Source organism: Pagrus pagrus, assembly GCF_965226575.1.
Source record: "Pagrus pagrus genome assembly, chromosome: 11".
In the NCBI taxonomy this organism is placed as follows: Eukaryota; Metazoa; Chordata; class Actinopteri; order Spariformes; family Sparidae; genus Pagrus; species Pagrus pagrus.
In genome coordinates, this window is record NC_140195.1 from 9,688,251 (window position 1) to 9,705,389 (window position 17,139).

General features: G+C 41.9%; 2 protein-coding genes across 3 annotated transcripts in view; one reads left to right on the top strand and one right to left on the bottom strand.

The window, feature by feature from the left end:
* camta1a (calmodulin binding transcription activator 1a) overlaps window positions 1-14,851 on the top strand; it is a 285,954-nt gene extending 271,103 nt beyond the window's left edge. For both annotated transcript variants that reach the window (XM_084365528.1, XM_084365529.1), the window contains exons 11-23: window positions 83-279; window positions 486-682; window positions 791-869; window positions 982-1,330; window positions 1,482-1,957; window positions 2,653-2,831; window positions 3,224-3,467; window positions 4,322-4,393; window positions 4,612-4,632; window positions 4,772-4,971; window positions 7,068-7,142; window positions 7,521-7,551; window positions 9,703-14,851. In XM_084365528.1, coding sequence (XP_084221654.1) covers window positions 83-279; window positions 486-682; window positions 791-869; window positions 982-1,330; window positions 1,482-1,957; window positions 2,653-2,831; window positions 3,224-3,467; window positions 4,322-4,393; window positions 4,612-4,632; window positions 4,772-4,971; window positions 7,068-7,142; window positions 7,521-7,551; window positions 9,703-9,735 — 2,153 coding nt within the window. In that variant the 3' untranslated portion in view covers window positions 9,736-14,851. The remainder of the gene's footprint in view (window positions 1-82; window positions 280-485; window positions 683-790; window positions 870-981; window positions 1,331-1,481; window positions 1,958-2,652; window positions 2,832-3,223; window positions 3,468-4,321; window positions 4,394-4,611; window positions 4,633-4,771; window positions 4,972-7,067; window positions 7,143-7,520; window positions 7,552-9,702) is intronic.
* Window positions 14,852-15,371: 520 nt separating this feature from the next.
* On the bottom strand, window positions 15,372-16,613 carry LOC311265111 (urotensin-2-like; the record flags this gene model as incomplete). The annotated part of the gene is made up of 4 exons (XM_084366447.1): window positions 15,372-15,485; window positions 15,571-15,614; window positions 16,001-16,126; window positions 16,508-16,613. 4 exons carry the CDS (start codon window positions 16,611-16,613, stop codon window positions 15,372-15,374), a joined length of 390 nt encoding a protein of 129 aa, XP_084222573.1.
* Between the last annotated feature and the right edge of the window lie 526 nt (window positions 16,614-17,139).

The window sequence follows — 17,139 nt, forward strand, 5'->3', positions numbered from 1 at the left end:
TAGCAAAGACAGCCATTTTTTTTTTTTGCACACTTGCTACTTGCATGCTGACGTGTTCTTCTGTGTCCCACCGTTTGCCTAGATAACCAGTTCAGAATGTCTATCCTGGAGCGCTTGGAGCAGATGGAGAGGAGGATGGCGGAGATGGCCAGCCACCAGCAGCCGAGCAGTGCAGGGAGTGGCGGAGCTGGGGGAGGAACAGGGGGAGGAGGAGGAGGAGGAGGGGGAGGCGGCGGAGGCGGAGGGGGCGGAGGTGGGGGCAACAACAGCCAGTCACAGGTAAAAAGCCACATCACGCTACTCATACTAAAGACAATCACTGTACATGTGACAGTACACTACAGGCACATTGTGTTTTGTCTTTATTGATTGACAAAAGTAGTGCATAACAAGTAGTGTATAACATAATCGAGTGATTAAGTGTTGTTGTTGTTAAAGAGGCATGTATAACAAACAATAATGATTTCCTCTTTTGTGTATTTGAGTGTGTATCTGGCCAGATGCAGGCCAGCAGCTCCTTCGAGAGCCGTGTCGTGGTGGTCTGCGAGAAGATGATGAGCAGAGCTTGCTGGGCCAAGTCCAAACATTTAATCCACTCCAAGACCTTCAGAGGCATGACACTCCTTCACCTGGCTGCAGGCCAAGGCTATGCCACCCTCATCCAGACACTCATCAAGTGGCGGTGAGGACCAAATACTTTACATAGTGTATAATGGTGCTTTAGTTTGTAATTGGTGTGCACCCCACTTTATAGCTGTAAGATGCTAATTGTTTTCTTTCCTACATCCAGCACCAAACATGCTGATAGTATTGACTTGGAGTTAGAAGTGGACCCTCTCAATGTAGATCACTTCTCCTGCACGCCTCTGGTAAGACAGCTGAAGTTTAGAACAGTTTGAGTACTAATAAAGAAAATCCTAGTATCTGCGATCGCTGGTGACACACAAACTCTGTTTCTCTTTGCTGCTTTCTCTAATCCAGATGTGGGCATGTGCACTGGGTCACCTGGAAGCAGCGGTGGTCCTGTATAAATGGGACAGACGTGCCCTTGCTATCCCAGATTCCCTGGGACGCTTACCCCTCTCAATTGCCCGTTCTCGCGGCCATACCAAATTAGCTGAATGTTTGGAGCAGCTACAACGGGAAGAACAGCAGCCACCAGCCCCTCTACCGCCCACGACTCGCATGTCTTTCTCCCCAGCCCCTGATACCCCCACCACAGACAGCTGGATGGTCAGCTGGGCAAACAACAGTGCAGTAGCACCAAGCGGCAAGAAAGGGGGTCCTGCCACCACTACAACCACAGCCAGCACGACAAGCCTCAATCCAGGCCAGTACAGTACTCTTTCTCTCACTGTGTGCTTGAAGGAAAACTAGTTAAGCTGATAGATTTCATAAAACATCAAAAAACACTGAAAGATCCCATATTTTCTTTGTTAGTGTATTATGCAGCTAATAGTTACATGTTTTATTTTTTACAGACTTAAGAAGGCCCCGGTCAGAGCCCTCCAACTACTACAGCAGCGAGGGCCAAAGAGACCTCCCACTAGCTAAAAAGCATAAACCCAACCCCGAACTGTTTCAGACTCGGCCTGACAAGGCCATGTCTGTTCCTCTGAGCCTGGAGCAGCAACAGCTCCACAAGCTGTCGTCCAGCCCCAAGAGCCTGTCCTCAGAGGGCCTGAGCTCAGACAAGAGCCTGTCTACAGGAGGCAGCACAGGGACAACCAGATGGACCTCCAGAGAGAGTTTCTCCGGCAGCAGCCTGGGGAGGAAGACGCTTGGGGTCAGTGGAAGCAGCAGCCTGGGGAAGGAGAAACTGGTCAACCGGTTACGTCAGAGGGAGCAGCTAGGCATGCTGGTGATGGCAGACAGAGAAATGGCTGATGCAGAACTATTATCCTATCGGGAAGATCTGGAGAACCAGGACTGTCTCACACAGATGAATGACCTGCAGGTGAGAGTAAAAAACAACAGTTGCATATTCAGTCAGCTAAATGTGCAGATCTTGGGACTAGTACAGCCACAGACAAAAGGTTCAAAATGATATTGCTGTTGGCTTAAAACCTGCATCACAGAATGAATCTTTGGGTGAACGTTTTTAAAAAATAGAAGCCTTACATATGAAACACATACTGTATTCTTCTTACATTACATATGTTATCAGAATGATGAATGGATATTTTAATGGCACCACTTTGAACAGCTGCATACAATTACACTGCCATGAGTGAAGAACACATTACAATACGCTATTTAAATTGGACATTATAGTATCATGCCACCTCTTTTATGTCCCTTCTGCTCTGGGTAGGCGGTGTACACCAGGCCAACCTGGCACTCTGTCGATGACCATCACTGCATAATAAACTCTCCCTATTGATCCACTCCCATAGCCAAGGGATTCTTCTAGCCATCTATCTCAATCTAACTACTGCACCAATAGATGAAAAGCTGGATTAGGAATTTCCAAACAGTATCACTCTCATCATTATTATCCTCTTCCCTGGCATTATTGCCAACATTTTTTTCACAGGGCCAAATAATTAAACTACATGTGGAGACTATGTTAAGTCTCAAAAATAGGTAGTCCCTAAAATATGTACTGAGAAAGCATTAACAAAGTCATGTTTGTTTGTCACAATGAAACAGGTAAATATGATGACTCTGGCTGAGCACATCATCGAAGCGACGCCAGAGAGAATCAAAAGGGAGAACTTCACGGCGGCGGACTCTGTGCCATTAGACACGTCAGGGGTCAGCAACACCATGAACTGGCTGGCCAACTATCTTGGAGATGTGGAACAGCTCCCGAGTATCATACACCTACGGTAAGGAGAACTGTGGGCAGGGGAGCAGCAGATATACATTTTGACAGAAGGGGCACTGGCTCAGGATTGCTTACTTGCTGTGACAGGAAGCAAGCAATATATTGTATACAACGTTTTCTAAGAATTTTTGGAGCCAATCAGAAGGAATGAACTAAAAATCGGCACTTTCTGCTGTTAGTTAATACATTCTTTATGTGGCATGGGAATTTGGCACAGTGTTAAGAGGTAAATATTTTAAATGTGTTGTGACTTTGATTCATTCATCCACCACAACCGTACTAACAATATGTGTAGGTAGACAGGTGTACTTTAAGTGTACATATTCAACAGCTGCACATTCCCACGCTAAACATGCGAAATGAATAAAACATTTTGTCCTCTACCTTCCTTAGATCTCTGTATAATGAACCCCTAACCCCATCGTCCAACCCCAGTCTTAGTCCTGGGGGGTCTCCGCTGAGAGAGGGGCCCCTGGAGAGATCTACACTCCCATCCCCAGCTGACTGGAGTGAGTTCATCAATGCCTCCAACAGCAAGGTGGAGCGAGACCTGGCCCAGCTGACTCTGTCAGACCCAGAGCAGAGAGAGCTGTATGAGGCTGCCCGACTAGTCCAAACTGCCTTCCGCAAGTACAAGGTACAGGCTCGGCGCTCAGGTGCCATATGCTGTGTGTACTGCAGCCCGCAGTGACAGGGTTGTACTGTTAGGACTGGTAATATTAGATGGTTTTGGCTTTTGGAGAAATGTTGAAGGGTTCACTTTGATTTGGTTCCAAGCTATGGAGCTCTGATTTCTGCAGTAAAGTTCAGGGTTGTGATTCATTTATATCTTTTGCCAGGGGATAAATTGTTTCTAATCATGTTTATATTATTCACATTTTTCTATCTCTATCTCTGTCTCATTCTCTGTTCCTCTGCTCATATACACAAAACAGCATAAACAAAAATATATCCAAATATGTCCCTGTGGTTTCAGCATGGGAAGGTGCCTTGAGCAGAGCATGGCCTTGCTTAGAGGAACGACTGCACTGCCCCCTGTACCCCTGCTCCGAGTAGACACAATTAAGCTTATGTTCTCCTCCTCTCTCTTTGTCTCTGTTTCTCTCTTAGTTAGATGTATGGAGCCTGCTACTGCCTGTTTTTAACTAGCTCTCCACACACCAGTCCTTTCCCCCTGCCCGATCCCATTCCTCAACTTGCTATCCGCCCCCAAGCTTCTTTTAATGAGTTTTCAAATGACAAACTGATCACTGTCGTTTACAGTCATCTGTTATGTCTGTCTACCAGCTGATTCTGAGGTGGACCTTTGGCTCTCTGTCGCTCAACTGTTCACCTCCTCCTCCCCACTGGGGTGGACTCGTGCCAGGGTGGCTTTCACATGTCGGCCACCAGGAGACCGTCAGGGAGACTTGACAGAGCCACCAATATCCTTTGTGGCAAAACGCAGGTTTTACTGTGACCTCTGACCTATCCCACTCTACTCTCCAACAGGGGCGGCCGCTCAGAGAGCAACAGGAAGTAGCTGCTGCTGTTATTCAACGTTGTTACAAGAAGTACAAACAGGTAGGCACCACCAGAGCACTGTGTGTCCTTAATCGGATAAGTGCTTTTGTTTACATGTTCTAGTGTAGTTAGTGAAAATCATAGTCTATTAGGAGACAGACATCTTCATGAGTTAACTATCTAAACACTGTATTTAATGAAGATTTTAACAGAGTTTTTGAGAACATTAGAGTATGGTAGTTCATCATTCACAGTCTTTTCCCTCTTCTGTTTGCAAGCTAACATGGATAGCCTTGAAGGTAAATGTTTTTCTCTATCAGCTGCCGAATTGATTGCCAAACTTCAGGTTGTGGTCTTCTAACGCAGATTGAACCCCTAGCACTAACGCAGTATTCATACACAGTTAAGCGTGACATGTTATTTTGTTGTCGTTGGCAGTATGCACTTTATAAGAAGATGACGCAGGCCGCCATCCTTATCCAGAGTAAATTCCGCAGCTACCACGAACAGAAGAAGTTCCAGCAGAGCAGGAGGGCTGCTGTGCTCATTCAGCAATACTACCGCAGCTACAAGGAGTTTGGCAGGCTGAAGCCCCACCACCGCGGGGCTGCTGCTGCCCTGGTGCAGCACAAACTGAGGTAGATACTCAGACACTATTGCAATATACTCCCACAAACTTGCTCAAGGAATGTGACAAGAACAGAGTGCACCCATACTTCAACAAGCCTAATTGATTAAAACCAAGGTTAACTCAAATGAACAATGGAGCATGTAGATCAGCAAAAAAAAGCAGTGCATTAAAGGTGTTAAAGGTGCAAACAAAAAAAGTAATGCAGGGTAGATGTCAGCTGTTCAAAAAAGAGGCAGGAGGAGTCACTTAGGCCAGGACCTTGGCCCCAAGTGAGCGTTATCAGCTGACAACCTTTCACTTCAGCCAAGGCAGCCGTCAAATAGTCAAAAACAATTACATCCCATGTCTTTTCCTAAACACTTTTCCTAGACCTCAATGGAAAATGTCACAAGGTCAAGGAAAGATGTGGAGGAGAATTCATAAGGAGTTAGGAAAAGACAACCACAGTGCTAAGAGAATCCATCTGCACTCACACCGTGTCCTTACTGCATGTGAGTCGATGTCCACACTGATTCTGTTAATTATGCATTCTGTCGTGTCACATAGACCAACCACTATCAGCTGTGTGCTGGAGATCAGATTGAAAACTTAACCACTCAAGTAAAAGATGGGTGAGTTAGCTAAGATAGACAAGATTTATTTCTACATTTGTACCTTTTTAACAGAAAACACACGTTTTATGCTTTGATTTTTAAATTATTCAGCCAACAGTAAGTAGAGTAGTGAGTTTTCTAATAATAGTGAGTTTAGTTATAGTGAGTTTAGTGAGTTTTCTTACCAGAAACTTTCAGCTATTTCCTTCTAACCAGTTGGCACCTTATTTATGTTATTGTTGTAAAAGGAGACAGTATTGTATAGATAACTCCTTATTTCAACCTCATGAATTAATCATGTTGCACTTTCAATGCGAGTGACAGAAATGAAACAGGAACAGGGCATGGGGTTCAAAATGGTGCCTTGTCACTTGCAGCCAGTTAGGAAACTCGAATAGGAAAGAATTAAATCAAGCTGATTTTCACACTGATGTTCATTTGTGCCGCATGCAGTTTGGAAGTGGTGTTACACTCAGGCTGCAAGGAATTGTGGGATGGCATTATCTCCTTTCCTTTCATAAAGCATGGTCCCATATACCCTATACTAAATGAGATAAGAAATGAAGCATTAAAGCACCTTTTCTTAACCTTTAAAGAATTCAACCAGCTCTTATCATTGTTGCCCCTTAGATACCTCCGGGTCATTTCACTCAGTCAGGAACCTTCCTAAGCAAAAAAGACTATTAAACATCAGCTTTGTCTAATGAGGTCGACCAGGCCAGCCACCACGATGTGTTAATAACAGAGTTCCACCTTGACATCTGACAGTTAATACGAAAAACTCAAAGAAATTACATTAAGGCAATATAAAGATATCTCTCAACTTAAACTTATAGCCTTTAATAAATGTCCCCATCACACCAGAATGGCTCTCACACAAACAACCTGCAATATGAATACAGTATCCAACAGTGTTCAAAATCATACTTGCGTAGAAATATATTTTTTTTGCCCTAAGTAAGCGCTTGACTAAGTGTATTGAGTTATACTCTATCACTGGTAACCACTGCATCCAACCACCACCATCCGTCTTACCAGATCCAACCCCCCTCCGGCAACCTTGGATCCAAAGGAGAAAATTATGGATGAGAAACTAGTAGCAAAGAGAAGCCGGTGAACCGAAAACTTGTGCAAAGTTACATGGTATGCAACTAGGATACAACAGTGACCACCTCTGACGGCATATTTGGTTTGTGCAGGAACGTAGAAAAGACAGGAATATAGTAGATAACTGAGAAATGTGGTCAGCTGGTTCAACCCCTGATCCAAGGTACATTCAAAAAATACTCTTCACTCTTTTTTAGTGGCCATATGTGAGCTGATTGCTGCCCGTTGTGTAAGTTGTTAACAACAGTCCAAAGGATGTGACTTTATGCACGTTCTAGAGTGTCTCTTTCCGCTCCGTTAACAAAGGGCAACAGTGGCTAGCACAACACAGTTAAGATGTATGCCAGTTTCAATTGTTGCTCTACAAACAGTATGACGCTGTTCTCTTTGTGGTGTTTTACAGAGGTAGCCTGCTCACAAAGAGGCAGGATCAGGCTGCCAGGAAGATCATGAGGTTCCTACGTCGCTGCCGCCACAGGTAGACCCCAACACTGTCTCACACACATAATAACATACCCATTTATGCATACAGTACACACATACACACACAACTTTACATAGGCTAGATAAAACTTCACATTCAGATTTACTGCAAGGGTTCATGGTCTGAAAAAATCCCATCGAGCTAATCAGTAAGACACAGTAGCACTGATTTTATAATCTTGTCCATCTCTCAACTATTCTTATGTGTCTGATTTATTTTTGTTGGACAATTGGGTGGTTAGAAATGTCTCCAACACCTAAGCTCCACCCCTCCCCCTCACTGTATTTGGCCCCCACCTTTCCTCGCCCCCTCCTTCACAGTGCCTACTGTGTGCTAATAGCTGTCTGGTATTGTTTTGCTGTTTATGCCAAGCCCCTTGATGGACCATAGACTGTTCAAGCGGGTGAGTGCAGCCTCAGCAACTCAGTTCGTGCCTCTCTCTCTCTCTCTTCCTCCCTCTCTATTTATTCTGTATGCCTCTTTCTCCCTATTATCTCCCTCTCTGTCTCTCACTCTTTAATAATACAATTATCTCCTCCTGAGGTCTCGGCCTTCGCATTCTCTCCTTCCTCCCCTCACTCTCATTTTCTCTTTTGCTCTCTCTCTCTCCCACCCCCTCGACCCACCCTACCTCCTTCTCCATCACTGTTGCTTGATGCCTGCTTGCATGAAGGCTGCCGACTGGAGCCACAGGTGGACTGAGAAGCTCAGATTTAGAGCAGAACCTATCTCAAACTAACAAAATGCTTATGAATGACAATTTCACTGCAACACTTAACAGGCACTTCTCTGACTCTCTTTATCTCTGTCTTTCTCTCCTTGGAAATTACTTTCTGTTCATGATTGTTTTGTTTCTTTCGTTCATTTCAGTTTTGTGTGGTTATGCAGAAAGCCAGTTTGAGAAAGCGGGAAGTTTTTTCCATCATGTTTTATTCTGCTGCATGCCAAGTGGTGATAACTATGGGCCTTGCTCTTCTACCTTTAGGCATGCTATGGGCCTGCTGTTTCTCAAGTAGTTGTCTGTCTGTCTGACTGGCTGTGTGTCCTGTTTCTAGCCACTCGACAGACTGAGAGGGGGGCTTCACCCCTCTAATTTCCATTTTCTAAAATTGTCAAACTGTTGAATGTACTATACCCACAAAACAAAACAAATAAATAAATATCACACAAAAAGATACACCTGAATGGGAACGTGCTCAGAATATCATATACAGCATTAATAGATGTTTAAGGGTTTGATTATTGTCACAAATCATTAACCTCCTTGTTGTTGACATTCATTTACAATTGTTTTGTCTTTCATATCTGCTGTTTACTGTAATAAAAGAGGGTAGAGCAGGTGAGATTATTGATGTAACCACCTATTAAAGCAGGCTTGTCTGCTGTACCGTGATATAGGTTAGGAAGCTGTGGTAGTATATAGGTCACAGCGGAAAAACAAACAATACGTTCCTCCACCCATTGGGACTAAAACACAGCGATGAAATGGATTCATACCTCGGGGGATTACTCCAGCTCAGCATGAGAGGATACAGCACACACACACTTACACACATGTGACGCAGTGTTTGCAAACACATGGTTGTGTGTGTGTGCACACACTGCATCTATACAGAGTCTCTTCAATTCATAAATGTTGCAGTAGTTACTTTCTGCTAAGAATAAGACGAGGGTTAAACCCATTACATGATGGTAGTTGATGTTTTAAAATCAAACTTGGGGGGATAGAGTGCCCTGTCTTCAGTAGGCTGACCTCTTTTTGCTCATACACTTGAGACACATGTCTCCTCTATGAACCCATGCCAGCTTTTGGTTGTTTTCTTTTGTGAACTGTCAGAGGATGCATTTATGGAGGTCTGGAATTATCAGTTGCTTCTGTTTTTACCCGCAAAGAAAGACTTGTTTGGAAAGACTTCTTAGTCCTTTTAGTTCTTTTGAGCTCTGCCATGAGTATTAACATTAAGTGCAATTATTCATGCTCTTCATCACTGAATAGGGTTTATTTAAAAATGCTGAAGAAAAGTTTTACATTATTATTTGCATTAATTAAAGTAGTTGTCACATCATGCTGTGAGGCACTGGTGTCATACTCTTCATTTTGAGCATTTAAGTGTTTCAGGGTGCCAAGTGTCACTTTGAAATGAGTAATATTGATTTAGAATGATTGTAATTATAATGATTATAATATCATTACCATATCGTTTTGAACAATTTCAAAATTAAATGTATTTCATGTCAAGATTTCTTTTATTTATTTTGTCAAAAAAAGTGCATTTTATCCCAAATGCGACAGATTAATATGGTAATGATTCTTTGACTCCCCCTTTTGTTCATTCCAAAGTGCAACTTCACTTCAGTCTTGACCAACATTTTCTTTCACAGACCAACCTGCACTTCCTGATGATCTGGGCTGTTATTGATGATATTGTTCTGTTAGTCCTGGCTGAACAGTGTGATGCTGTTATCCCTGTGTGTGTGTCTTGATCAGCTTGCAACTAGAAACTCAAGTCATAGATGTTGTATTCATGGACTCCTGTCTCTCTCTGTGTTCCAGGGCGAAAGAATTGAAAAGGGCCAGGGAACATGAGACCCCTCAGAAGAGCCCCCTCGCGATGTGACATCACTCTCCTGACTCCTCTTTTCTTTTTTGTTTGTACCCGAGACATTTTACAAGAGAAATGGAAAAAAAAAACATCAATGCAAGCACTGCAATTATTACTACTACTGCAGTGTTACTGGTTCAACTACTATTACATGTACAACAGCATTTTTTCACATATCTATTCTTTCCACTGACTTGATTTTGGTCGGAGAGCGGCAACTCCTATCGGATTATAAACTAAAAGGGTCGGGGTGGGGGGTGCAGAACATTTGCTTCATGGCATTTTTTGCACTTTTTCATGGATTGTTTTGTCTTTTGGATATGAAGAGGTTGTGGACGGTGAAGGGAGCAAACCGAGGACAAGTCTAAGGAGGTCTGTCACACATGAGGACCTGAAGAGACGTAAAATAAGGCTGCTGCAGAAGATCTCAGAGGATAGGGAGACCATGCAGAAAACACTCTGGGCTCTAATTGTATTTCATATTTTTTTAAGTGACCAATCAATTCATTTGAAGAAGGATTTTTTTTACCAAATATATTGGTAACCCACACGCCCACTTCTATCCACTGCTGTAGATCACATATTATTCAATTCAGCTCAACAATTCCTCCTGTCCCACTGTGCTCTACCCCAACAGTCTGCCCAACACGGGTGGAGCTACAAATGAATGTAGTCGGGGGTTTAACCATGCAGATGCAGATGGAGGATAAAGTATTCCTGTTTTGCCATTTCTTAAAAAAACCCTATGCTTTATCGTATATATTGCCACTTTATTACTTGAATTTGTTCCATACTGTCCAATGTATTTGTTCCATCATGTCCAATGTATTGGTGATCTGTATCTTCAGACTCTATGTTGTCGAATCCTACCAAGAAAAAATGCATGACTTCTTGGCAAGAAAAGTCTTTGCTTGTGTGCGTATGGTCTCGTCTTTCAGCCTATCCTCTGATTTCCTTTTTGTTTCCATCTTCCCCCCTCATGAGTTCTACCATGTCAGTAATGAAGCTATCCCTGTATTGTCCTTTATCTTTTTTTTATGTTGTTTCATTTTGCCTCGTTCGGTTGATTGCTCCTCTGAAACCTAACAAGTGAAAAGAACTTGCCTATTTGTGTTGTAATGGTCATGGTTATTACTGTTCTTTTTAAATGAACTTCAGAGCCTGTGAAGGCTTTTGAGGGGAAGATCACATACATTGCCTTGACGTCTTAGAGATTCTTTGAGGGGTCCCTAAGCTTGTCCCAAAATAGGGGTTTGACAAATCCATATTTTTGACAATTGAGCGATTTCTGTATATAAAGAAGGCTGAAAGTACGTAGGGGAAAAAAAACATTTACCCAAAGGGGATTGTATTTTAGAAATATATTATTTTATTCATTAAAAATGGGTCAAAAACAGGTACGAGACAAAAACAGAATATTTGTATAGTTTTGTTTGAATGCCTAAGAAGTATGGTTGTATTGTTTGTAAATAGTGTAAATACCTGGGATAAAAATGAGCTATGTGCATGAAAAGTATGAACAGAGTTAAAAGGGAAAAAAACAACAAAAGCAGTAGTGGCTATGCTCTGTAAAATTAAAACTATTTCACTATTAGAGTATTTTATTTTATTTTGATTGTTCTTGAGAAGAACATTTTGCTAAAGCATGATACTATTGCAATATAAAAAAGTACAAAAAAATACTGTATTTAGAGTTAGGAGAAGTCTGCAAAATTATCTGATAACAAGTATGGTTATGTTTACATTTTTCTTTTTTTCATTTGTTTGTTTTGGGCTACCAAGAATTTTTTGCCAATGGTGCCAAGGTATGTGAATGCTATATAGCTTAAGAAGAGAATTAAGTTAATTTTTTGCAGAACAGATAATCATACAGTGAAATACACACTAGCACTGAAGACCATAAGATCACAACTGGCCGAGGATCAGTAGAACAATAAGGCACACAGTTTGCAGGGGGGAGGGTCATATTTAAGCAGAAAAGCATTTAAGTCTCTCATGTCTCCACTGAAGCATTTGACCATCACTGAATACGGTTTGAGTTTTATTTTTGTTGTCATTGCAAATGGAATGTGATATGTTGCTGAAGTTTCTTGTCTGATCTTAAAGATTGGCAGCCTTGCACATGGTGTCCCTGTAAAGTGATCCATGTAATGACTTTCTGTCACTGAGAAAGATCTAACTCACCTCTTTACTGTAAATGTGCAGTATGTTGCAGCAAGCATTTATTTATTAATTCTTGGCAGATCCTTTGAGTAAACTGGTGACAGAATTTTCCTAATACGGTATGTTTTGACAGAAGAAACCTCCTTGAGCAAGGCTGCCAGGGTCTGAATAGACCTTGTATCCCATGTTAAAAAGAACAAAGATGTGTAGCATACTGTACATGACTGGATTTCTTTGTCAAGCAGCTGAACATATTTACAAAATGAACTGTCAAAGGTGCTAAAATGATTCTACACAGAGGGACAGCACTAAAAGTTGTCACTTGCCTCGATGGAGGTTCAATGAGCCAAAATTACAATTACTGTAATGTGTAAAACAGTGCGCTGGTGCCATTTATAATTATGAGGCAGAAAATGTGTCTTGTACATTGGAAAATATCTGCATATTTAGCAGTTTTGATTGGGCTGTAGGAACAATCTTAGAGAGAATACACATGAGCTGCTGGTTTAGAGGTGCCTATTGGTTGCTGCCTAATTCCTATAATATATTCCTACCAGAAAATGTATTCTGTATCCAAGTAATGCCATTTGATTATTCAGCCAAGTGCCACAGAAAAACTTGAGTTTTGTTTATCGACGTCTTGTCATGTTTGTTAAATAATTATTAGGCTTAATAGGTATTTATTTCCTCGGATGATTGGTTGTTTTGTTGTTTTCCACACGCCTGGTATGTAAATTTCATTTCCCGAGTGTTTATGTAGAAAGTGCCTATTCATATCCTGATCACACAAATCCAATGTCAGAATGCATACAATGTACCTGAGGTTGAGGCTAAGTGAGAGAACATGGTCACCCACAAACAGTGCTGAATCCTCTACATGATCACCGTCACCTTACACACACCAATATGATATTCCCCGTTCACACCAGTATCACCACAACACTCCAGCTTGTCAACATGCTTAGTTTTCTGCCTTCTTTTCTGTTTTCTAGTGGGACAGCTTGTTAAAACCACATTTAGAAGTGCCACTACTGGGGTTTGTTGCCTTGCATTCATCCTCTAGTCTGTGGTTCGAATGCATAGCCAATGCAATGTTGTGGCAAAAAGGAGAAGGATTTATTATGCTTGCATGGGTAAAATAGTTAACTGGGTGAAAGAACTGCACCTAAAGCATGCTTATTTTCCTAGAATCGGTAGTCAGATAGACTTGTTAAAAGACTTGCTGTTCTGTAAAACGATGAACGTTGGTTTGACGTGTCACAGAACTCAGAAAGACAGAGGGCATGTGACCGGAGGGCAGACGGGAAGCCCACAAATGAGCCAGTGTTTAAATGCTCAGTAGCTACTGACGTTTTCATGGCGAAGCATGACGACAAGATTGTTTTTTTAGACCAAGCTCTAACTTTTTAGACCTTTTCTTTAGTTTTTTTTTTTAATTCATTTAGATTCGATCAGTGTGCTCCCAACTTCAAATAGGACAAAATGGACAAGGTTGGAGACCATTGTGACAGTATGTATAGCAAGTATTAACTTAAGTGACACACGGAACACACAGACACATGCACAAGACACAGCACAGCACACATGCAGACATGTCAAGGTGTCAGTTTCATTTGTACGCTGAGCGGTGAAGGCAGCATTGCTCTTCGACAGGCCGAGGGACTGGTTCACCTCCCTTCTGTATTTTACTCAGGGTGCCAAAATGGGGAGGAGGAAACAGAGCAGGACACGTGATTCACAGCAGAAGAAGCTGAAATTGAAATAGGGGAACCTTTCAGCAGTGCTTTCTGGTAAAGAATCTGGGACTGACAGGTTCACCGCTGCGACACTGAAGTCTTTAAAATGAATGACTATGAAATGATATCCACTTCCTCTCTGTAACGCTGAGCATTACAGACACCGGTGGGGCCCTGGAATAAAGTCCTGTTATATATAGCTCATTAAGATAAATGATTTGACTTTCTTTCATAGAAGCCTGTCAAATCATAGTACAATTCTGGCCGGTTCTTTAGGCCTTTAATTTATCTAAGTGACAAAGTGTAGAAGGTATTTAAGATTAAGAGTGTAGTTATATGAAAAGTTCACCTGCAAATCTTGTTTTTACTGCCATTTATGAATGGGATGACAGGTTAGCTGATAGGCACTCCTCATTAGTATACAGTATTATTCAATTTCAAGACGTTCTGTGAATTGACCTGGGAATCTGCCTTTCCTCCTCTTCTTTTTCCCCCCAAGCACCCAAACCGGAGAAAGGTAGGCACATCAGGACAACAGAACAGAAACAGTTTTACAACATATTCCACTCGTGGACACAGAGCAATAAAGAACTATTTTGTGGAGACCTATAGACCTAGTGAAGTTTAAAATGATTGGACACATGTAGTCGACTTACTCTTATGCAAATGCCAGTATTGCAAGACAAGCATTCAGTAGTTTATGGACAGCAATTATATGGCACCCTTTACCGAACTGCACGTTTTCATCAATTCCAAACCGAGAAGAAAAAAAAAGGCCCTGCTTTGATAGAAAGTTATGGGTCCTCGACACTTTGCATGTGAACTAGTGTTAGATCTATTTTCCTCTCCTCTATAGCTGTCTTTCTCTCTGTCTTTCCCTGTTATGTGACCCAATTTTTCTCCGCTCCCAGCCCCTACCCTTAAAAGTTTCATCTCCTCTTGGTTCTCCTAATGTGTTTTTGCTTTTCCTCCTTTTTCTCCCCTTCTCTTGTTTGTAAGTTTTATTTTTGTAATTGTGCATGTACAAGCGTCACTGACTCGATGGATATGTTAAAAAAAAAAGAGATTTCAGCTGCTGAAGCCATGCAAAACGTTTTGAATTGCCCTTAAAATATGGAAGATGTTTTCTGAATGCTTTATATTCTTTCTGCTGTAAAATAATAAAAAAAGGAAAAAATGAAGAAAACTCGAGAACAAAGTTTGCTACGTGTTTTTGTTTCCTCTTTTACTTTTAAGGAAGGCAAGGTGGTTTCCTCTGCTGCCAATGTTTCTCACCAACACCATTCATCAAGAAAAGACGATTAGCAAGTTCCTATTTATAATATAGTTTTTATTTATATTCAACATACATTGCTGTATAACCTTTCACATTTAAGAGACATTCGGTCGTACATCAGACAACCAAGGATTTTGAACAAAGATGTGTACATAAATATAGTTTCACACAACAGAAAAGTAATCTCAATAAATCATCTTAAAGTCCCCAAGCAACACGTCTCAATCATCCCTATGGCATTGTTCTTTACTGACAGCGCTTATGTATGTGAGTGTATATGTGAGTACATGCATCTGGCCATGCATGTGCGCACATACAGTAATATGCATGCATGATGTTTCTTATTCTGCATGTACTTATGTGAGTGCAAGATAGGGATGTCTGTTTTAGTGCAAGCCCTGTCTCGTGGGTGGCCTACTGTGTCTAAACCTGCCCGCCGACAGGTTTAGACACAGTACTTCCAGAAACATTCAGAATTCCCTGCTCTCTTCCTGAACTGCTTCCGGATGCCCAGCACATGGCTGAAAGGATTTAGGAGACTTTGTTTCTCCAGTAGGACCTGAAAGACAGGATAAAGTAGCAGTGGTAAACATTCTGCTTACGATATGTAGCTTACTTCTCTTTGCTGTTTGTAGAAAACCTACCTCTCTCTTCATACCCCGAGGAAGCAGGCCTGTAGTTCTGACACCTGAGAGAAAGTAAAACACAAAGTTATTCTGATATCTGAAAAACTTCACGGCAGCTTTTTGCATTAGCTGTGTTTCTGTGCATGTCAGGGTTTTGGTTAAAGAAGCAAATAGCATGGAAAATGAAGGGATGTCCTTCACGTTTTTGCCAATAACTTCAAACTACCCGGTCTCATTGGTTCTCCAGTTGTGCTGTTTGGTAGCCAGAGATATAAACAAATGGTTATACTGATATAACTGTGTGTATCAAATCACATTTGGAGCACAATGTTGCTGCAAATGAGAAAGTGTGCAGTTTTCCCTGGATAAAGTATGTGAGTACAAGCACTTAGATATACGATGAGCTGAAACAATTCTGTACTAATGGGTGTGTGTGTGTGTTTCTTACCATCTCTGTTGATCTCCCCAGATATCAGAGTGGAATATCTGAGACCAGCACCATCCTGGAGAGGGAAGGTTTGCTCAGAGAGAGGCAGATCATCCAGAGCGCTGACTCCTCGGTCCTCCACCGATACTGAGAATAAATGCACAAAGTTGGTAACACACAGTTGAGATTTACATAGTGTGCACTTTCCAGACAAGCTATATTGTAAACACTTTTATTAAGATAAAGTAATCAATGATGACTTAATATCTGGAAGTATTCAAACAGAAAGCTGAGTTTATTCTCTGATGGCAGGGAAATCCTGCATTAATGGTCCATGATGAGTGAACTTTGGCAGAACAATCAGTGTTCAACACTGCAGCTCTAAAGCAATTACTTCAAGGACTTGCCTGCCATTAATCTTCACAAATTAAGTTGTATTATTTATGCCTTGCTAAAAATGCTAATCAAGGTATTGAATTAGTGACTTACTGTGAATAACAGCTAATGAAGATATTATGTTCCACTCACCAGGTCCCGGATAGGGCATCTCAACAGATTCTGTGATTGGGTGGGCCAGCAGTGGGCCAGAGGCCACGAGCAGGAAGGCCCAGGACAGCAGATGGTTACACTTCATCATGACAGGATGCTGTTGTTGGAAGTGGAGCTCCTCAGGTGGAAAGAAGACTTGTACATGTTCTGTTGGTCCCAACTGGGTTATATACCTCCAGCTGTAGCCTTTCCCCCCTCCCACATGCCACAAAGCAGACACACGCACACACACTTTTGCTGGCCACAACAGCCATCAGCAATATCCACAGTCCCATCCCTTCTAACTGTGATAAATCAGCAGGCAGTCACAGGTGAATTATAGGCTCAATAAAAAGACAAGTGCCGTGGCCCATGCTTCAAGGGCACAGTAATGTTTTACCAGCTCTTCAGCCTGATTGACTGTTTTACTGACTGTGTAAATGGGATCGAAGCAGGTGTTTCCGATGTCACTCTCAACAACAACCCGTAGGGGAGCAGGTGGAGAAACTGGGCAGCTAAATGACTGATGTTTTTATGCTACCAGTTCATTAAACTCTTGGGCCATTTGAATCCTCTTGACTCAAAGCCCACAAAACTCCACATTCAGAGCTGCATACAAAGCAGAGAGAAGT